This window comes from Pseudopipra pipra, chromosome 3 (genome assembly GCF_036250125.1).
Source record: "Pseudopipra pipra isolate bDixPip1 chromosome 3, bDixPip1.hap1, whole genome shotgun sequence".
NCBI lineage: Eukaryota > Metazoa > Chordata > Aves > Passeriformes > Pipridae > Pseudopipra > Pseudopipra pipra.
Window position 1 is genome coordinate 101432165 of NC_087551.1, and position 22892 is coordinate 101455056.

General features: G+C 47.8%; 1 protein-coding gene across 1 annotated transcript; it reads right to left on the reverse strand.

Annotated features, from left to right (window-relative positions):
- Window positions 1–250: 250 nt before the first annotated feature.
- On the reverse strand, window positions 251–15960 carry CYS1 (cystin 1). Its single transcript, XM_064650511.1, has 3 exons — window positions 15247–15960; window positions 6824–6876; window positions 251–1565 (listed from the first exon to the last, which is right to left on the reverse strand). Exons 1-3 carry the CDS (start codon window positions 15895–15897, stop codon window positions 1460–1462), a joined length of 810 nt encoding a protein of 269 aa, XP_064506581.1. The 5' UTR covers window positions 15898–15960; the 3' UTR covers window positions 251–1459.
- Window positions 15961–22892: the final 6932 nt, after the last annotated feature.

A 22892-nucleotide genomic window follows, 5' to 3' on the forward strand; every position in this document is an offset into this window, starting at 1 on the left:
TTGGTTCCCTTCCTGCTGCCCACCTCTGCTGCCAGGCAGAGCACCATGCCCAGCCTTGCTCATGGCTGCTGCAGGAAAGACAACTGGGATATGAGGATGCATGCCAGGGGTGTCATCTAGTGCCTCCCTCACAGCATCCTTCCTGCCATCCTCGAAGAATGTGTTCTGCTTAGTCTCTGCAGGTACCATATTAGCCATGTAACCTAGAGAGCCTTTTTCAGAACATTTGATGCCTTCACTGAGAGCTATATAGAGTACAAAAGCATTTATTTCTGTTTCATAGGTACCAGGAATCACAAAATACTTAAAATACAGCATCTTAGCATCCTAAAAGGTGTCACGCTGTTTCCTCTTGCATTTACACATGGTGAAGATTCTATCTGATGCCTTTTATGCTTCAACTGAAGGTAGAAATAAGGTATTTTTCTACTTCTGATAACAACCAGTTGTTAAGATGCACGTAAAATAAAAGCAGAAGCTCCAAAATGCCAGGCTTCCCTGTCTGGGAACAGTGAAAATGTACTGTTTTCTTTGGAGAGACGACTTTCTGTTTTACTTTGCAGTCAGCTAACAGTAAAATGTAATGGTTTTTCTTCTAGGTTACCTACCAAGGACACAAAATACATGGGAAGGCCAGATTGCTGACAGCTGCTTTCTACAAGAGTGTGCAAGTCCCTCTTGAGATGAATGATTGGAATGGGGATACGCATCCTGCTTTCACTGGAGGATCCACATCAAGGAGCCCCAAATAGGACACCTATGCTGGGACTCTGCCCCAAAGGGATCATACAAATCCTATGTTCTCTGATAGCTCCCAGGAGCCTCATTTGCCTCTGTGGTGGGATTTGAACTCTGGGATTACACTGCCTATGTACTGGATGGTGGGCTCAGTCCCCTTTTCTTCTTATCCCCCATACTGGGGACCACATTGAAAGAGACAGTGCCAAATTCAGACCTGGACCTGAGGCTTGCACAGCACAAGGAGTACATTTGGCCCATATTACATGGCAGAGACATGAATTTCATGCAACATACCCCTAAGTAACTTCTGGATCAAATGATATGGCTGCATTTTTCTTCTACTAAGTCAAAGCAAGGTCTTCTTTCAAAGTATCATGTTTCAAAACTTCTAGTATGACACTTCAATTCTAGTACATGTCCATTTGTAAATAACATCTAGAAATGAGCTTCTAAATATTGGTACTCAAGATGAATTGGTCCCTCTTCCAGTGGCACCAATCAGGAATCAGCAGTTGATGAGGATCTTCACGGTCTCACTTAGAGTTGGTCCACGCTCTCCGTGCTTCCTAAGCAGCTATGCTGCCTCTTACACTCCACCACCCTTCACCACCCACCTCTCCCATGCCATTTCTCTGTGTGAAGGGTTTTGTCAGTAGCAGTTTTGCTCCAGCTGGGCTTCCAGGATTATGCCTGAAGTTCTTGTGGCATGGGACTGGACTCAGCGGCAGTACTCCCGCTCGATGCTTGCCATGAGCTCCTCCTCCGAGTAATCGTATGATATTGTGGACTGTCCTGATGGCTTCTTGCTGTTGCTTTCTGGGCTCCTGTCACAAAAGGGAATGAGTTATTGGTGTTGTGAGAGAGAATCAGGCTCTGAAGACATGAGAAGGCCCTTAATTTTTTTTTGTGAATGGAAAGATCGAGCTGCATGTGGCTTGCTGAGACACAGCTACTCTGTCACGTCTAGTTCCATACCCCATGGGCACATTGCCTGCTGACATTTGCTATCACTTGGCACCTATCTCAGTCTGTGAGTTCATTACAGTACAGCCCTTACAGTGCTCCAGATCAAACGTCCAGAATCTTCCAGTTAGGCTCAGCTAAAGGACTGTGTAACCTTTATGCTAGTTACTAGTTTTAATGTTTTATGAAGAAAGAGATATTTTTTTTGTTTGTATTTTAAGGGATTTGAGTTTCAACCAAAACATGAATGCAGCTCCCTCAAATTGCTGTTACGGCTTTTATTTATTTTTACATCAGCACAACTCTCCCATGAGTGGGAACTGATGTATGATTCAAAGGGAACTGGTATGGGGTTTATTGGTGTTTTCAGAGGTGGTTTATGCTGGGTACAAGAGAAATCTGTCCCTACCTGCATGAGGGAGAACAGTGAAAAGGCTTCTGCAAGCTTAGACCACTGTACCTCAATGCTACCAATTAAGTGTACTTGATCTTGCCTTCCGGGACTCAAGAGAGGAGCCAGGAGCTGCCGACTGAGTGCTCCTCCTTGGCCCAGTAGGGAACTGGGAGGTTCGAGGAGAAGCAAGGCAGGCTGTCAGGCTTGTCATCTCTGGAAGTTGGAGCACATGGCTCAATGAAATGGAGGTCATAGTGTGGTGCAGAGCTAAGTGGGGACTTGAGCTGGTAAATCCAAATTGTAAAGTGCTCTGCCATGCCAGGTCAACCAAGACTTTGTGACCATCTACTGGTGGAGAACAAGCAAGAAATAAATGAGTTTTTCTGTCAGTTAGTTGGTTGCCAAAGAGGCAGTAGCATGGCTCCAGATCTGTCCTAGACTCATCATGTAGCATCTGTTGAATTACTATTTTTCTAAGGATGGAATCTATCCCAGTCTGGGTCTTGCAGCTGGAGTGAATTTTGTCATTAGCATCCTTAGTGAAAAAAGATGAGGACCTGTTTATCAGATGAAATCACAGAAGCTGCCTCAAAGCAGGTAAGTAAATGTAGAATCAGAATTGAAAAAAATAACCCTTTGTCCTATAGAGGAGGTGCTTTCATACTGCTCTCCTTGGGCCAGGGAGCATCCTCAGTGTTCCTCCAACAGGCAGCAGCCAGCCTCCTGCTGCTGTCCTGCTCCTTCCCCTGCTCTCATCTGCCTTGGTCAGAGAGGTTCCAGCCTAGCCCAGCTCTCTCACCGAGCTGTGCTTATGCCATGCCCCCTGTGTGTCAGAAATAGTTTGATGTTTTCCCTGGAGTCACCTGATGACCAGCTGGTGTGGCCACTGGGTCGTGTAGGTGTTTTACACTTATTTACACTGCACCATGCCCTTCATGAGTAGTTTTACTGTCAGCAAGTAGGATTTAGCAACTGGACTCTTCTGCTTATTCCTTTTATTAATTTTCCTTCTGAGGGGCTCCAGGCAACCTGATTTCCAGTGCAGTAAATAAGACCTGAGAAGAAACCTACAAGTCCAAGAGCTCGAACCATACAGCAGCAGTTACAAAACATGAATGGGAAAAGGAAGTGCAGAAATCTGACTTAAAACCACAATTTACTGATTTAAACGCTGCACTGTGACAATCCTCAAACTAATTTTATGTGATGAATAAGAGGCAGAGCTCTTGGCAACCTGCTTGCAGGCCCACAGAAGAGCCATTGTTTCTCTTAGCAGTTACATAATTTCCCACTGTTAATTATTCTCAATGCTTTGGTTTGCATGGATAAAATATCCAGGTAAAACTGGAACTTGTTGAGACATAGATGTGCTTTTAAAAATACAAAAGTAAACTCCACTTACCATGCATACCCCAAAATTGAGGGGAAAAGAGAGGGCTGGGTTTCTTTCAAGAGCAACAAAAAAGCAAGTTGCTGTTCATATTCCTTTTATATTTGTGGCAAAGTTCTGTATCATTTAATATGGGAAAACTGAAATAAATTAAAAAATGAGAGCTTTAATCTGGATAAAAGGAGAAATTTCTGCACCCTGAGGACAGCAACCAGAGAAACAGGTTGTGATAGCACAGGCTCTGTCCTTGGAGGCTTTCAAGACCTGATGGGACAAAGGCTGGAGTATTCTCCTTTGACTTCACAGCTGATCCACCTTGGAGCTAGAGCTACGAGATTGGATTAGAGAGCTCCTGAGGCTATTCCAACCTAAACCTCGATCTCAAAGGCACGTTGGTGCAGCTTTTTCTACTGATCCTGGAATTTAGTGAGAGGCTGTGTCAGGGACATCCCAAGCTCAGGATGTGCATAGGACAAAAGCTGGTGGACTACAAGGCTGCTCCCATGCCCCTCCAGCTGCTCCAGCAGCAGAGGAGGCACCTCGCTGCTCTCATCACCATGTGTCAGGGCTGCAGGTCAGGGCTTCAAACACATGTAGTCCAGCTGAGGGCTGTTAGACCTTCTGATTCGGAAAATAACAGGTCAGCACGTTAAGGGGAAAAATTTTCAGTCTGCAGATGTTCTGGGGAAGGAGAGAAACCCAGGAAGGGGCAAAGCTGAGAGAGAAAGAGCTAACTGAAAAGCATACAAGAGGGGAATTTGCAGCACAGTAGTGCAGCAAATAAAAAAAAGGCTAATGCAGCGACATCAGGATTACTGGGCAGGCTTCTGGGTGTCTCACTGCTAAAAAGTTATTAACAGCTTGGAGGGAGTTTAGAAAGCAGCAATAAAAGTGATTTAAGAAGCTAGAGCAAAGCAATTTAGGAAAGAGGAAATCAAGAAATGCATTCCATTTCAGCTACAGGCCTCTTGGTGTTTAAAGATTCTTAGGGGAAGCAGGAATTATTTGTGGGTTTTCTATTAAATGGAAAGACAGTGAACTATGCAATGTGGAGAAGGAAATTCAAAGAGCAAAAGTGAGCAAAACCACCTTTGAGCAAGATCCCAGCAGTGGGTATAGCTGGCAGTGCCACATCCCTTGTGTCAGTCAGCTGCCTGGTGTGGGGCAGAGCTGTCTGTGGGCTCCAGTGACAATGTCCCTGACGGGTGGCTAAGGTGACAAGCTCCAAGGCAGAAATGTGAGCTAAGTGGCTGAAAACTAGGTTGGGGTGAATCTAGGCCAGTGTTTTGTATGATTTTGCTGAGGATGGGAAAGTCCAGGGTTAATAATTAAAATGCCTTCTGCAAGACCTTGCAGCTGAAAAATGGGTCAAAACAACGCCCCGGTAGCGCTGCCAGTGACACGAGCCTTGGCAGCAATTGTAAAACCATTACAGCGTTCCTGGGCTGTGTCATCCACCCGTGGACTGCCAGATGCTAGAGAGCAGTTCCCAAAACTGCTCTCTAGCAGGGAGGGGAGTGGGGGATAAGAAGTAACACAGCCCAATCAGGAAGATATCCAACTGTGTTCCCATGTGCATCCAAGGTATTTATCAGGGGCTGGTTTAGATGCTTCTGTGGTGTCACATAGGCAGTACAGGAGGTGCACACCTACATCTGCCTCACGTGACTGCTCTCCTGAAACACACTATTAAGTCTCTGTACCTAGTTTTTTTTCTCCTTGCTTGACATTTATTTTTCCTTTAATTGGCTTTATGGGAATTTCTTCAGTCAGCAACTCTATCAAGACAAGAATGACTTTTGCTGTCTGTAACATGAGTGTTTATCTAGAGTGATTCCAGCCACAGAAATGTGAAGGATGAGAAGATACCTACACACATTAACCTCTGTTTCTGGGGTTTGATTTGATTTGATTTGATTTCTTCAAAATGCAGTTCTGCTGGGTGCTGGGCCATTTCCCAAAAAATGTTTGCATAGTTCTTCCCAGCAGGAATTGCAGCCCCGCTTATGTTGAGCAGTACAGGCACTTCACACATAAGCTGTTCTATGGGGCTCTGCAATGGGTGTACAGTAAATGTTATTTAAATGAAAATAAGCTCCTGCTCTGTCATCCCAGATTAGAAACCAGTTTCTGCTGTCTTGAGTCTTCCCTTTGTGTGTCAGAGGGAAGGAAAAGGAAAGCCTTGGCAGGGTGTGAGGGGCCAGCAGGCTGGAGAGCTTGGTGTGGGGCTGTGGCAGGGCTGGCTGTGCACCCCCAGAGGAGACTGCTCAGTTGCCATCATAGCCCAAAGCCCATTGAGGATGCTGGAAAGCCCAGGAGTGGTTAAAATCCCCATGAGAGCACCTGTACAAGCCTTGCTGTCAGAAAAGCCAAGGGCAGCGTTTTCTGAGTACTCCTGAAACCAGCAGCCTTGCCAGGTGAGCTCCCTGCCAGCTGGGAGGGGGAGAAGAAGAGGGAGGGAGGACAGTGGCTGGTGCCTGGGCTCTCCTGACACATGCACTGGCACTGCTCAGCATTAGTAGGTCACACAGCCTGATGGCCAGGATCTGCAGATTAGTCTGCTCTTGAGTGCTGCAGGAGCAGAAGGGCTGGATGACAGCCAGAGCTCAATGTTGAAAAGAATTGCTCTTTAGTGTAAGGAGGTGACTTTTTAAGATGTTTTTTTCAATCCTCTTCATTTCATCTGGGTTTCTTTAACACATGTGTTAAACTGTCCCCGTTGCTCTTGGTGCAGGCAGACCTGGAGGCACACTCTGCTTGGTAGCTTTTGCATTATAGCTTTTGCTTGTGGAAGATTTCGAGTTTCCTTTTTTTGGCACCCAGTGCAGAAGGTCCCCACCATTCCTTGTCCCTAAGGGACATTCATGTCTCTAACTGGAGTAGCATGGGAGCATTTCATAGGCTTTCTCTTATGATTCCTGGGGAACAGAGAGATTGTTTTCTCCTTTTCCACACACTGCAGAGCCCACAGGTGACTGGTGGGTGAACCAGGGTCTGAGCTACTCATTAGAGCAATCCTCCATAGCTTTTCACCAGCTCTTCCAAGGTGCCTCTCTGACATGGGGACATCTTAAATTCTGCATTGCTCATGACCAGGAATGAATCTCTACATTGTAATTAAGATGAAGCCTGGATTTTTTCAGGCAGCACAGCTACTAGATTTTTTTAAATTGGCAAAACAGCAGAATATTTAAGGCTATAAACCATTTCACAGCAATCTCACCCCTCTTTTGCACAGTGTGAGGGATACAGAAACAGCTTTCCCCTTTATGGTCCCTTCACCCCCTGAAGATAAAATGAAAGCAGAAGATACCATGAAAGCAGGGGATACTCACTGATGGTCAGCATTGTTGTTCTCTGGCCCTGATGAGCTTCTGGTTGACAAAGCCTGTGAAACAAGAAAAGACATGTATTTCAGTTACAACACTTTAAAGTCAAGGAAGGTGATTCTGCCCCTCTTTTCTGCTCATGAGAGACCCCACCTGGAGCTGCATCCAGCTCTGGGACCCCTATTACAGGAAAGACATGGACCCATTGGAGTGAGCCCAAAGTAGGGCCACCATAATGATCAGAGGGCTGGAGCGCCTTTCCTATGAAGACAGGCTGAGAGAGTTGGTGTTGTTCAGCCTGGAGAACACAAGGGTCTGCAGAGACCTTATTGCAACCTTTCTGTACTTAAAAGGGACCTCTAAGAAAGATGGAGAGAGGCTTTTTACCAGGACCTGTGGTGGCAGGACAAGGGGCAATAGTTTTAAACCGAAAGAGGGCAGGTTTAGATAAGAACTTAGGAAGAAACTCTTTACTGTTGGAGTGTTGAGGCACTGAAAGTGGTTGCCCAGCAGAGTTGTGGATACCCCATACCTGAAAATGTTGAAGGTCAGGTTGGATGGGGCTTTGAGCAACCTGGTCTAGTTGAAGATGTTCCTGCCCATGGCAGGGGTGTTGGAACTGGATAATCTTTCAAGGAACCTTCCAACCCAAACCACTATGTCTTTCTATGAAACCTATCTCTGTCTTTAGTGGGCTATGTCTGCCCTGATTTAAACCCCCAAACAACCTCTGTGGAGACAATACAGGTACAAGAAACTCCCCTTCACTAGCCCTGTTCTGCCTGCTCTGTTCCAGCATTCAGGGCAGCTGGGTGGCTGCAGGCTACAGAAGTGAAATCCTTGGCTGACTTGTTAAACCTCCCAGTTTTTTCATGAATGAGCACTGCCCCACTGATTGACAGGTTGCACTATGAAAATACCTGCTAAGGAAAGAAGTTACTGCAACACGGACCCAACTCTTTTTACCTGACAGAGATGCTTCCCTGAAATGATCCATCTGTAGTGAAACAGCCATATTCCCTGTGCTGGAATCCACAGGCTTTCAATGGGGCATCTGGTAATAAAAGGAACCCCTTGCAGCCAGATGCTACTGAGAAGAATATAACTTTCATCTTTTTTTACTTTTTCACTGTACTCTCACGGGAAAAAGGAGTGGGACAGGGACGTGGCTTTGCATAAAACTAGATCTATCTTGGCTCACCACTATTTTTTCTGAGCTGCAATCCTAAAGCTGGTAGGCCTCCTTTGTACAAGCTATCCTGAATCTCATGACAACAATAATATGTAGCACACCAAACCAAAGTGAGGATTTGGCTTCCAGAAAATAGAAACAAAAAGTTGTTTCATCAGTGTGGAAAAGGAGAAATATTGTGCAAGAATATTTCTTTCTGTACCAGAAGTGGAAGCAAAGGAACCAGGGAGAGGTGTGGAAAAGCTTGCAATTCAGAGCCATCACCTATGCCTCTGCTGCATGGTGTTTCTGAAAGGCTGGATGGGACCAAGCGATTCCTCAGTAAGATCTAATCTTGAATAGCTCAAACTTGCACTTTCTCAAGGTCCAGCAATGCATGGGACAGCTGCTGGTAAGGGTGGGAGCTGTGTAGGGGAGACACCCCTCTACAGGCAGCACTGGTACAGCATTGATGGTTTTATGCAGTTTTGAGCTGATTTAAATCAGTTGGTATTGATCAGGCTTGTATGTGCCATCCTCTGGGTAGAAATGTCCAACTGGGTGTCTGCAATTACTTCATGGCACCTGATTTTTATTTGAAAGGAGATGTTTTCACTACACTCCTTCCTCATCTGCTCCTCATGGGGATGGACAGGAGTTGAGGTTTAAACACCATGGTCTCAGACACTGCTAGGCAGATAGAGAGGTGCTTGGCAGAAAACTGCTCTGCTTCTTGCATGGGCTTTGTGCTGCTGTGGTCACCTTTGGCTCCCATGCTTGAGCCAGTGAGGAGGGCTACAGTAAGGACATCTCCCTCAGGGCATGGATCAACACCTCTTCCAGGTGAGCCCTTAGCAGCTTCCATTTCTGGAGCTGGGAAAGATATCTGTCATCCACGATATTTTACATCCTAGCTGCTCGCTTAAAACGACAAAAGATATTATCAGTCTTAAGTAGAACTTTAGTTTGATACCTGCCAAAAGGGAATCCACGTACTTTCAGAAGAGTCCCTGCTCTTTGGCAACACTTTATTTTCTCTGGAAGAGCCTGAACTAGTCTAGAAACAGCTCCTGGGTCCAAGCAGAGACAAGGGTATGTGAGAAAGCTGATGGTGAGGGAAGACAGTTCCCGCCTGGTTATTTAGCATCATTTCTTGGCAATCTCCCACAAGCAACAAGAGCAAGAAGCAGTGCCAGGAGAACACCATGCTGAGCTCCAAGGGCTGACTTCTCTTGGGATTGCATCCCACAATGCAGCATCATCCACTGGGCTACTGCTGCTGTCCTGGTTTCCTTCCACCAGGCAAATAACATTATTCATCCTCAGAACCAAGGGAAATACAGTTCTTCAGGAGTGCTTTGATGCTGTTCTTCCCACAGTGAGAACCCAGCTGCCAACTCTTCTGGGCAAAGGATGGGTTTGGATCATTTTCGGGAGGGGTTTGAATTGTACAGTAGGTTGTCTGTTTTTTATTCCCTTGTGGCTGACTCCTCCATGTTACGAGTTGTACGTGTTGTGTGGGTGGAAGACAGAATTAATTAGTCATCAGGACAGAGCAGCTCTGGTTAGTAAAATCTGCTTCTCTGTGCAAAACCTGCTCCCACCTTCTCCAAGGGATATGTCAGCAACAATACTTATTTCCCAAGAGAATTTGGCATTGGTGCAGGTAGATCTCTACTGACATTTAATCTGGCGCATGAGCCAAAAATGGTGGTGAGGAAAACAAAAGGCACCTCTAGCCTTTGCCTTTTGCCTGCCATCAGAGCCTCTGTGCTTTGGGAGCTGCTCCTAACTCCTCCAGGCAAAGTACACATGGTTCCTCAATGCCCAGGTGACACCATGTGCTGGGCAGCAGGCAGGATTCGGAGCACTGGCTGTCACAGGCTGTGAGACACAATAAAAACTGACCCCACCCAGCCTGTTCAGGATTGCTGTAATGTGTGTGTTGCAAGTTCAGCACATAATTGGTAGAAGCCCTTTATGTGGGTTAGGATGATGCATACATCACGACACTTTAATATTATGGGTTCCTATCCTACAGCTAAATAAGCAATTGCTGGCCTGGTTGGCCTGTGCTCTATTAAGAGATAAATGAAGTCAGCTTCTCCTTTCTGCAGCTTGCAGTCATCTTTTTATTACTCATACAGACCACAGCGTGTCTCCTTGTTTTCCACCCTGTCCTCAGTGTAAGCATCTTGTGCTGGGGTCTGTTGTGCCACAGAGCCCCACATCACCCCCTCTTCCAAGTTGAAAGGCTTGTATATTAAGCTCACCCAGCATGTACCCAGGTTAAATTCAATGTAATGAGATGTGAGGTGGAGTGGTTTGACGGTCATTGCACATGCAGTTCAGCTGTCCTTTGTGTTAGGGCAGCAGCTCCTGGGAGCAAGGCATAGCAGAGAACTGGAAGGAAGAGCTATTTCTCTGTGCTGAGTGCATGAACCAGCACTCCTGGGATGCAGCTTCCCACTCCCCCCAACCCAATGCAAGTTCCTCATGGTCCTGGCATCCAGTAGCTGTGGGAGAGCTGGGTGAGTACACCCTCTCCTGGGACCTGCAGGGCGATCTGAAGCTGTGCACCTTTGAGGCTCTGAGCTGCTCCTGAGCTGCATCGAAACAGTCAACTACAGTCTTGAGTATTGAAATCACACCGTCTCCAAAACTGGGAGGTCAAATTCAAGCGTTCTTAGAGATGGCCCCTGAGTGGTCCCTCCCTAAGCATTATTTGGGAGACTGCAAGTTGATCCTGAACAAAACCGTGCCAGCTCAGTGGGGCAGACCATCATGGTCCAGTGCTGTGGTATAGTTTATCAGTACAGATACAGCCCTGAGATGCAGTAGAGATACAGACCCTGAGTAGTCCTATCACAGCCAGGGCAGCCTGGAGAATGACTGAGCCACCTAAAACATCTACGTGGGAGCAGTGTTGTCCTTGCCAGTGCTGATCCACTGGGCTGTGGTTTCATAGCATGGCTTTTCTGCAGGATGCAAGCCAGTGCCTCCTTCCCTGCCTCTGCTCCTCCCAAATCCCGCTTCACTAATGCCCAGGGGACTGGTCTGAGCTGAAATGCAAACCCTCTGTCTCGGCAGGGACGGAGGCGATGTCAGCTGGAGAGCATCACAAGTGCATGAGCAGCAGAGCACGGACGGCTGAGCTGATACAGCAGCAGGGCAGCACCCTCCAGCGACACCAGCACATGATGTGGGAGCTGAGCCAGTCCTCACTGCTGAAATCAGCCCCTCATGAACCCGCAGGCAGTTACTGCTGGCAAAAAAAAAAGAGCTTACCTAAGGTGTCAGTAGGAACCAAACGGGATGTGTGGCCCCAGCTACACCCCAGGCAAAGCACTCCCAGCCTTGCTCCAGTCTGCAGCAACATCCTCTGGCCAGCAAAGAAATTAGGAGCAGGCGGTGAACGGGAAGTGGGCAGGGATGCAGGGAGTTCCCACGCTTCTCCTCTCCTGCCAACTAAAACACCAGCTCCCAGCTATTCTGCGCATGTCCTGAGCTTAGTTTTTAAATCAAGAATTGCTTCAGGGCAAAAGCAAGCCATGCTCTGCCAAGGGAAGGAGGGGAGTTGTGGAAAATAACTATTCAGCAGTTTTCCAAGTCCAGCTGCAACACAGCTGTGCTGGGAGGGTGACGCTGGCTGAGGGGACAGCACAGCTCGCTGCTTCTGGGCTCTCGTGAAGTTTCAGGTGCTTTTAACAAGACAAAGAATATAATGTGTGTGACAGAGAGACCTTCAGCTTGGGAACTGCCAGATCCACACCTGGACATTGACTGCAGAATCTGAAATAATCTGACTTCAGGAATTTCAAAGAGTCCCAGATGTTCAGTTGGAAAAGACCTGTTCTGAAGGCCTCCCACTCCTTACGCAACTGTAGCAGAATGTCTTGACTATTAATACAACCAGGAAGAAAATGCTGAAATAAGCTGCTAACAATGCTAAATTGGAAAGATCAGATTTCTGTTCGAGGGAAGCACATTTTAACAAGACTAGAAAAATAAACCTAAGTTCCCTTAAGAAACTAATGGGGCATGACATTAAATGTCCCTACAGGACCCTCATGTCTTTGCAGCTGGGACCAGCCAGCCACAAGATGACGCTGTGCCACACCAAACTGCAGAAAAACATTTATTTGGCTGAAAAAGTCAGGCAAAGCTTTGAAGACTTGGGTGTTTTAAAAGTGTATGATAGTCCCTCTAGAAGTTGGTGAATGCACCCTCTACCTGTGTTATTCCCATGCTGCAGCTTGAGTGATTCACTTACTGAAATCACATCCTGTCTCCAATCAGGAGGAGTGATGGTGCCATGGAAAAAGCTGTTAAGAGCAAGATCCTAACATGTCTGTGTGATTCTTCTATTTCAGGAAACCAACGGGGAAATGCCTGAGGCTACAGCCTCTGCCCTGGCTTCCACTAAGAGCTGCCACTCTGCCCTGTGCTGAGGTGCTGCTTTCCTGTAAAACCACAACTACATTTTTCTGTCTTGAGCAAAGAGCCAAGGAAAAAACATGTATAACCATCTAGAATTGAGGGCAAAGCTGAAAATGGACATTTGATGCTGATAAGAGGTGTTGGGGTCTGCTCCAAGCCAGGTTCAGGCTCCCCATCAGGATTTGGTTCCCAGCCAGCTGCTGTGATGTTCTTTCGCGCTTCTCACTCCCAAGTACTATTGGCTCAAGCCTCTAAATGCAGGTGCATCCCTCTCTACCAGCCCTTGCCACCTGGCCTGACTGCCCACTGGTGCTGCTAACTTGCTGACAAACTGTCCTAGGGCTCAGGTGCGAAGCAGGACACTGATGCACATCATGCCCAGGAGAAACCCAACCATGACATCAGAGAGCTGAGTCCTGCTTGCAATTCTGCTCACTTCTGGTTGGTGTCAAACCTCTACTCTACTCCTGCTACCCAAAATCTGCTGCTCCGTGGGCTATTTCTCATCAGACTTTTCTCCTGTAATACTTCCTTGTTGCCCTTCTTCCTCGTGCATCACCTTTCCCTCATTAATTCTGTTGAATCACCTCATGCTTTTTGCTCTGAAATTTCTTTGCTCATCCTCCATTTTGCACAGGGCAAAGCAAGTGAGTTCCCACCACTAGAGAGAAACTACAAATGAGTGCTTGAGAAGCTGGCAAGACTGAGAGAAATTGCCCTCAAAATTTCTAGCAAGGAACTGGTGATGCAACAAAGCTGATATCCCTTTCCAGAAACCTCCTCCACCAGCCTCATGGGAAGGGTAGGACTGCAGTTTGTACAACAACCTAAAAGACTAAATTGCACCCAGTAAACAACCAAAATCTGGTGCTGCAAACAGTTTCCTCCCTCCTTTTCTCAGGCTATTGACATTTTAGGCTCTAAGGAGTCAGAATGGTAAGCCCATGATCGCTGTCTGTACCATGGTCATCTCAGGTTCACGTAAAGAAAATGCTGCCAGTAAAAAAGCTTCCAGTTTGCCCTGAAAATACCTGAGACTTCTCTTATATGTCTTTTAGATATCTGAAAAACACTGGTAGTTTTTTGCTCTCTTTAAGACAATGTATTTGGGTGCAACGAGAGGTGTGGACTTCCTCCCACACAAGAGGCAGCAGCAGCAGCAGCTGGACAAGGGGACACACAGGATGCTCAGCATCACTGTTGCCTCACAGGTGGCACAATTGTGTGCTGCATCCACTTGGCCTTGCTGGATGACCAAGGCCCCGCATGCCTGCTCCAGGCTGAGTTTTGAGGACCCTCACAGACATCTCTGTGCTGTACCAGATCTGACCACAACCCAGCGTGGCTGAAGGGATGCTACAGGTTTCTCACCACCATTTCTGCCAGAGGAGGAGGTCTGCAACAGGGAGCGGGGCACAGTGACTCCCCAAGGGCAACATCCTAAATTCCTCAGCCTTTCTGGTTTGCTCCTTGTCATTGGTTCACTGGTATCTAATGCTGTAGTGGACTGTCTCTCTACTGACACTAGTAAAGAAAGATGAGGGCAGCTCCATTGCCTTTCTGATATGTAATTACCTAGAATATACATCAGAATAGAGCTATAATACTACTTTATGCACAGGAAAACTCACAGCTTATGTAATTATTATTTTTAAAGATCCAGCCATGATATTCACAAGTGGAAACAGAGGGAAAATGGATATCAGCAGCCTCTATTCCCATAAGTAAAGATAAATGGGAGAAGTCAGGAGGAGTGTTCATAAATGAGAGTCCCTCAGAGGAGAAAGCAGTGCTGGACTGAGCTCCTGTTCATACTGCAGGAGAGTTTGGAGCAGAAAGAAGAGCAAAGACAAAATATGTCAATACAAGATGTCTATTTATTCTTCTGTTTCCAAGCCTTACTTTCTTTGAGGCTTTTCTTTAAAACTTGTCTAAAAAAAGGATTCTCATACTGATCCTTGCCAAGTTTCTTAATAGAAAAATTATTTTGTATTAAAGTTATCCTTTCTCCATGGATGAACAGTTTGGTGATGGAAGTGATACACTTCTAAAGAGCAAAACTGAGACATGCAAGGCAGAAAGTTCCTGGGTCCTAAATATTCCTTTCCATTTTTAAATTTATTATTTTAGTCTGAAGACATTTGTGCATCTGTGGAGAGCAGCGTTTACCTTACAAAGAACACACAACTTGCAAAGCCAAACTAAGATGAAAGAAGCTGGTGATTTTTGGCCTCATCACCAGATGATATAGATGCTGCTGCTATTTTTGGATTGGAAAGCACCCACAATAGATATATCTCAACTCCCTCGGTGGGAAATCCGTAATCTGTTAAACAGAAACAGACTGAAATGCGCCTTTAGGAAGAACCAGACTGCAGTTGCAGCGGACTGGCAAACATTAAAGGGCAGTTTTATGTTCACATTTTTAAACTTCTGTTTACAAGCCTGACCCAGAAGCCGAACTATAAAGTCGAGCTATAGGCAGGAAAAGAAACTTCCAGTAGCACCGGGAGACTGGAGAACGGGATGGCCCCTCTCGGGACGGTGTTTCCCTCGCCTTAGAGACAGAAAACGCAAGCAGAGCAGCAACGAGAAAAGGAGAAGAGAGCATTTAACCGGCCTCGAGAAAAGGAGAAGAGAGCATTTAACCGGGCTCGCAGTGAAGATCAAAGGAATTTAGTGCGGTTTATGTTCGGAGGAAGACGCGGCGAGAGGGCTATGGCAGGCGGGGACGCCCGGGCTGGTCTGGGGGGTCCCGGGGCCGCCGCCGGGAGGGTCCGGGGTCCCGACCGGGGCCGGGGCCGGGGCGGGCACTTACCGCCTGCTGGAGCGGAGCCCCGCCGCCGCCTGCCCACATCGCCCCGCAGCTCCCGGCGGCCCGGGGCTCGGGAATGCCGCCGGCGGCAGAGGCTGGGCAGGCGAGGGCGGGCGCCGCCACCCCCTCGCTCTCTGCCGGCGCCGTCTCCGGCAGCTCCCGGTTTTCCGCCGCTCTGCCCTTGGGCCCCGCCGCGCCCCGCCGGCGGCTGCTGCCGCTGCCCATGGCCGGGGCCGCGCCGGGGCCGGGGCTGTGCCGGCGGGAGCGCTCCGGGCCGCCGCCTCTCCCGGGCGGGGCGGGCGCGGCGCTCCGCCGCTCCGGGAACCTTCGGTGGGAGAATCCCACCCCGGAGCGCCCCAAGGCCGGGGGAGGGAGCCGGCGGCGCAGGGGAGGGATGCGCGGCCGTTTCTGATCACGCTTTTTTGGGCAGGGTGCCGCGCTCCCCTTTTCAGTCCAAAACTTTCCATTCCAGCCCATTAGCTCGGGCCTCCCTAGCTCCAGATCTTTACATACATCTCCCTGAGCTGGGGAGAGGACGTTGTCATCTTCGGGGGTCATGCAGCAAGAACAGCAATCCTGGGCTGAATTCAGGCACAACTCTCTCAGCCGGGTCTGGCAGACCTTGGGAGAATAACGCAGCCCGGGCGATGCCATTTGGTTCGGGTTTGTGGCACTGAGTGGCGGTTCTGGCGGTGTTCCTGGGTCGGGGATTAACAAGTGAAAGGAGCAGAGTTTCGGGAAATCTCCCATGCAAAGAATGGGCACCTCCTTAGCCCATCCCCACAGACGGAGTCACTCCGCTTCTCGACAGGCTGTCGAGCCTGTGGAGTTGATCCCCCAACCATCCTAGACTGCTTCTTTCTTTGCTTTCAACAGTAAAATATTTGAACAATTGCTGGACACTCTGGAAGGTATCACTCAAATTAAACAGCACCTATTAAAGGCAAGATTGTCATTCCCGCCAGGGGAGGAGAGTAGGGGGGTACAGTGGCTGCTTGGTTTCCAGCCCCTATTTGCAGCACGAAGGTGAGTGGGAAGGAGAGCAGGTCCCACGGGGCTGCTGCTCTCCTCCTTCCAAACCAGAGGCTGATAAACGCAGGAGGTGCAGAGTGTGACTCTTCTTGCTCCTCCTTAGCACTGACTGCAATGGTTGCATCTACGAGCCTTTCATCCTGCTTGTTCTTCCCAAATCACCAAGCTAAAGTTCATGACAGAGGGGCTGGAGGAGGGAAGGACACAAGAGGTCAGATCATTGCCAGGACGATCTCTTAAGAATGGTAGCTTACAAGAAAGACGAGGACAGACTTTTTAGCAGGACCTGCAGTGATAGGACAAGGAGTATGGTTTTACACTAAAAGATGGGAAATTCAGACTAGGTATAAGGAAGAGATTTTTTTGCAATGAGGGTGGTGAAACACTGGCATAAGTTGCCCAGAGAGGTGACAGATGCCCCATCCCTGGAAACATTCAAGGTCAGTTTGGACTGGGCTCTGAGAGACCAGGTCTAGTGGAAGGTGTCCCAGCTTATGCCAGGGGCTTTGAACTGGATGACCTTTAAAGGTCCCTTCCCACCCAAATCATTCTGTGACTCTGTGAAGGATGTTCTGTAGGAAGAGTAGATCATCTGCGAGTCTGGGGGTGTGGTTTCACATGTCTGGGTCCAGAGCCAGGGTGGTCACAAAGAAGCTGTTTTGGATCTGAGGCAGGTCCTGGAGAAAGGAGAAGTGATGAGGCCTGCTTGCTGAGGAGGAAATGGCGGAGCTGAATGTGGAATTAAATATCCACAAACAAAATGTCCCAAGGGGACAGGCTCTGCAAGCATCAGAGACAAAAACTTCCCAACAAGAAGTGAACAAATTTCTCCTCCTCCTCCATCCCTGCAGGCTGTCTCTGAAGGACGGGATCCTCCTGGAAAGTTTCCTGGCTGCCCCCACAGAAACAGTTCATTCCAGGACAGTCCCTCAGATTCAGTTGGAAGTGAATTTACTTGGCTCCATAAACCAGCTGTCAAAATGAGCCAAACGCCTTGTGTTGTGAAGCAGATCACTGCTGGAGCCAGGAAAGTGTTTGAGCAACAGTGACCTTAAATGCTGCCATGGTTTACAGTGGCATGGAAGGACTCTGAGATTTTCCAAAAGCTAAAGGCCTGATAAGTACAAGACTCCTCAGGAAAATTAATGAAAATCAGCTATCAAATTCCTCTTTATGATGGACTGGTGTCTTTCAACCAGCAGGGCCAGTGGATAATATCTTGGCTGATCTTCAAGAGCAAGGGTTGGAAGTGTGTAGTGCAAGTGCCAAGTACAGCATGTGGATCAGTTTTGGATGGCACACAGCCAAGCCAGCAATGAGCCAGGAACCTTTGCATCCAAAGCACAGTGTTGAGAATGCCAGCAGCGCTGGCTCCTGGCTTCTCCCAAATCCTATGTGAGCCCAGGAGCTCTTTTGGATGATGATGCTGGACTTAACATGGTGGGTGGTCTCTCCTGACTCCAGCTGTGCTGGCACCCTCAGCCTCTGCTCTGGGAAAGAAAAGGATGTATGCTGTGTGTGAAAGGATGCCTACCTCTGTTAGACAGCACTCTTTAAACCTGGCAATCAATGCCTTCTAATAAAAGATTTAATTGTGGAGATACAAATGCATGCATGCATATGCACACACTTGTACATATTGACACCCAAGTCTTGTCCAAATTATCACATTTATTTGCGGAACGTGGAATTATTTTAAGATTACCGTTATTCATCAAAGCCACTAGCACCGATTTACCCTGCTAAAGTATTTGACTGGACTTTTAAGAGCAAAGGCCAAAGTGGAGTTGACACATGCAATTGCCAGGACAAAACGTGAATTTTTTTTCAGATCTTATTTTAAGATTGCTCATTCCCTGAGTATGTGAATAAACCAGACTGACTCTACCTCACCCCATATCTCACCCTAGCCTCAGACTACAGGCAGCACTGTCAGTCTTCTCTCTCCTGACAGTCTTTCATCTGAGAAGGATAGGGCATGTGAAAAATTGCAGCCAGTTCCAGTGGAGTTGTTTGTTCCGTGCCTTGTCCCCAGCCCATGGTCACTGGGATGGTCTCACAGACCCTATCCCACCTCTCAACCTCAAAGTGAGACCTCATAGTCCAGGCTTTTTCTCTGTTGAAGCCAGAGAATTGTTGTTCCCCTCTGATGCAGAGCCTGAGCTTTTTGCTTCCTCAGGTTTTGCTCTCTGGCTCCAACCCCTGAAGCAGCCCCCTGGCCACAGGACAGATCTTCACGGCTCTAGCCAGTGCAAGGACCAGCCCAGCACAGCCTTTGCACTCGGCAGCATTAGTGCAAGGAGGGGGTGGGGAGGATGGAAATCAGACACCAACACACCCTGTGCCCCACAGACAGGTTCCCTGGGCAGGGGCAACACCCCACGAGGGTCCCAGCACCAGCATTTGGGAGGGGTGTTGTTCTGGGCTGTACCGCTGTTCACCCGGCAAGGCATGATGGGCAGCTGCAGTCCTATCAGTAGTTATTATGGGAGCACCAGAGAGCCAAACACATGAAGAGTTTCCTTGCTGGTAAAATAACAGGCACCCTCTGACACAATAACCAAAACAGAACCCGGGGAGCTGTGTTTTTTCAGGTTTTTGTTCCCACCAGAAATTTTTTTAGGTTATTTGCAGTTAGTTCACTGAAGGAACTGGTCTTGTAACAATATCACAGCACATGTGTTTAGGTTTTGTTTTCTTTCCTAATACTTGGTGTATTTTCAGCAAGCCTTCAACAGAGATAGATATCCCTTGCTGTAATAGTTCTGGAAAGCTATGGAGGTTTTTGTGGTCACCTGTATTAATCACAAAAAGGATTAAAACTCAAAGTTAAAATACATAATGTCAGAATGAATCTCTCTGTCTTGCTTGTTGACTAAAAGGGTGGTTTCTCACATGCTTCCCAGACATCCTAAGGTCCCCTCACAAGGTATCCACTTCCCTGGGATGTGGCATGGGGAGATGTTGCATCTTCTTAACTGTCCTCCACAGCACCACTGATGCTGTGGGACCACTGTCAGGACCTGGGCATTCCTGCCTTGCACTGTGAGGACACCCTGGCACATTTGGAGAGAGCCTGGAGATCTTGGTTCAGATACTCACTGTGGATTTTTTAGAAGCAGACCAGTGAATGTCCATCAGAAGTTTGTTTAGATGTCAAACTACCTTAGACATCTTTTGCCACACTCTGAGAAGAAAATAATAAAATTTGGTCTCCATGGAGCAAGCAGGAAAACCTTCATCTTCCCCACTGTGAACTGCTGGACCGGTGTCACCCTTCAGTGAACAGGTTTATATATTAATCTGCCTTTCTAGCATTAACTTGAGTGTAGCAAAGGCAATGAGAACATCGCAGAGCCAGCCTCCGTCACTTGGTTTTCCAAACCTTTTCCCAGATATCATCTTCATTTGGGTTTTTCTACAGTTCTGACCCAAAACCTCCTGGAAAATTTATTTCTAGTGTTTACGGTTCTTCAGATGTTTGCTTTGATGCAGAGACCTCATGTCCTGTGAGTCTGACCTGATATGCTGTGAAACAGCATATGGAAAAAGCTGGGCTTGAGAAGAGAGCACAGAGCCAGCGTTGTCTGCTGCCACACACTGTCCAGAGAAAAATAACTGCAAGAGAGAAGCCAGTGAGATGTAGAGAGGGAAACTCCAAGAGGCTGATAAGGAAGGTAATGGTTAGGAGTAAATGTTCCCAAGCCTGCTTCATCTCTGTTGCTGCTCAAGGTGCTGCCTTGTGTTGAATATACCTTTACCCGGCTGAAATGAGCTGGTAAGGTGGGTGCTTGAGAGCAGGGGAGACCAGTTCCCTTGCTGAAGAGCCGACCTACAGCACGATGGGACCAGGACAAAGTGGGGAAACCACACCTAGAGGAGGGATGAAGGTTGCCCCTGTGTAATAAACAGAGCTGGGTTTTAGCTCAGGGGTGGGGTTTAACTCATCCAATTCGCAAAAAAACTGCTGAGAACAGATGTTTAAATATGAAAGCATATTTTTCAGGAGTGTCCTCTCAACATCTTGGATTTTACTGCAACCTAAGCTTTGCCAGTAAACAGTTTTTTCCCCTCTGCTTCCCACATTTTAAGGGAAGGGCTCTACTTTGTTCAAAAACACAAGAATAAAGACCCAGCCCAGCAAAGAGTTGCATTTTGTTTCTCTCACCATGCTGTCTTTCTGCAGTCTTTCCTCTGGGAGCATGGAGGGCTCATGCCATGGGAGCGCTTGCGGCAGCTGCAGCCGGCTCCTGCCTGAGCATTTCTGCACCAAGGAGAGGCAGCTGTCACACAGCTGGAGTGTGATGGTATGTCCTGTATGAGCAGCTTGTGTGATGGTAAGACAAGCCCTTTCTTTTGAGTCCCTGGGTGAGGCTCAAACTATGTCCAAATGAGGAAAAAGGCCAAAATCCCATTGTCACCTGCAGCAGGGCAGGGAAGCTTTCTGGCAGATGAGGCACAGTACCATGCAGATGAGCTGGTGTCCACGTGGTAGTGCTGTGTTCTCATCAGTAACTTAAAACTCAAGCTGCAAATTCCAGTCAGTGACCACAGTATGGATGTAGTGGCCAAAGTGGAGATGACCAAGTTGTCTGCATGGTGTACTTGCCTAATCAGTAGCATAAATGCCCCCCTTGGCCCCACTTAGACCCTATGAGTTTGTTCCAGCTTCCTTGTTTCAATCCTGGCTTCTACTGGCCTTTCCCACTGTGACTCCCAGCCCCACCGTGTCTCCAAACACAGATGCCCTGTGGACCCCATGCCCCTGCCCCATCCCCAGTGGGCTGCCCTTCTGCAGAGCCCTGCTGGGCTTCCTGCTGCAGCTCCCCAGTTGTGTCCATCTCCTCTCTTTGTCCTGGTACTCATGGTAGGATTTTGTGTGTGGCCTTTAGAGATGGTTGCTTCTAACTCTGTTGGGTAAACACAAGGGTGTTCGGAAGCAGAAGAGCTCTGCAGAGATCCTGTGGGTGTGTGAAGCTAATCAGCAAGACATGAACTTCCCCTTCCAGCAGAAACTTTGTTCTTGTTCCAGTTTTGTGAAAATTGTTTCTCATCCTCAGTGGGGGCAGGGTTGAAGTCTCTGAAGCCTGGCTGACCTCGGACAGGCTGACATCCCCAGTGTTCAGCAGGCTGTGGGATTTCAGCTAAGGAGCCATGTCCCAGGCCATGGGATAACTTGCTGAGTGACTCTAATGGGATCCTGTCCAGTGCCTTCATGTTATGCATGACCTATCCTGGTGCTAGCAAACCTGTGTCTCCTAACCAGCTCCAGAGACAGGTGGGTTTGTAACAAATATCTCTGAAGCTGCATTGTGATAGAACATCTCCATCTCCTGGATGGAGTGAAGGGGGGACCAGAGCTGGGTGGCCTGAGGGAGAGGCAGGGCAGCACTTCCCAGGGTTTTATCTGCAAAGCGTGAGGTGAACAGGATCAGATTGCTTGTGAAGAGATATTCCTTTCATCTACCCTGGCTTTAATGTGCAAAATCATGGCTTTTTCCTCCAGAGGAAGCCTTTGCATTCTACTAGTTGAAAGAATTTGTACAACTTTCGGTATTTCACATCTGAAGGGATTAGTGGCAAGGAAGTTTTTAAAAGCATTTCTTTTAAAAAAAAGTTGACCTCTTCAGCATGTAGCTAAGGTACAATGTACCTTCCAGCATGTAGTTAAAAATGTCAAACTGTGCTTTTCCAGAAGGCATGCCTGAGGTATGGGAGCCCAGGGACTGGCATTGCCTTCACCTCCATGCTGCTGGAAAGTTACAAAGGAGAAGGAGGAGAGACAGGATTTCTCCCTTGAACTCCCCAGAAATGTGGTAACAGATCCCAGGGTTTGGCTCTTGTAAACTCAGTGACTGCAAATCTGGAAACATGGAGTAACTTGACTGGGAATGGAGATGATGGGCAAATCAGTACTGCTGACAAGGAAGATTTTTGCTTTTCCAACTAATGGAGGAGCAGAGACTCCAGCAAACTGTGGCTCAGCTGAATCTCCATATGGGAAACAGAACCATTTGAGATGTCCTAGAGATGCCCCACCTGGAAGGGTCTCTGCTCCAACCCTCTGCTCAATGCAGGTCCAGCCAGATCAGGCTGTTCAGTGTCTTGTCCAGTTTTGAATATCTCTGAAGATGGAGACTCCACATCTGCTCTGGGAAACTTGCTCCAGTGCCTGACCATGTTCCCTTGTTCCAGTGTATGTCTTTTGCTTCTTGTCCTCTTGCTGAGCTCCTCTGAGAAGAGTCATGGATGTTGTGACTGAGTAGAGTACTGACACCAGCCTATGACTGGAATCACAGAATCAAAGAACAATCTGAGTTGGAAGGCACCAACAAAGATCAGCACTCAGCTCAGCTCATACCCATGCTCCCTGCAGCTCTTTCCTTTCCTTGGCCTCCACTGGTGCTGGGGAGGTCAGCTTTACATCCACAGCTCTCAGCCTGGAGAGTGGTGTGAAGAGACTGGAGCTATAGAGAGGTGGCCAGGCTGTGTCAGGTGGCCTCTGGTCATGGACAAGCCCTATCTAGCTTTATTTACCAGTGCAGATGGACCTTCTGAATCTTCTCTGGAACTGATGGAAAGTTGGAGGTAGATATAGATGTGTGTAAATGATAGAC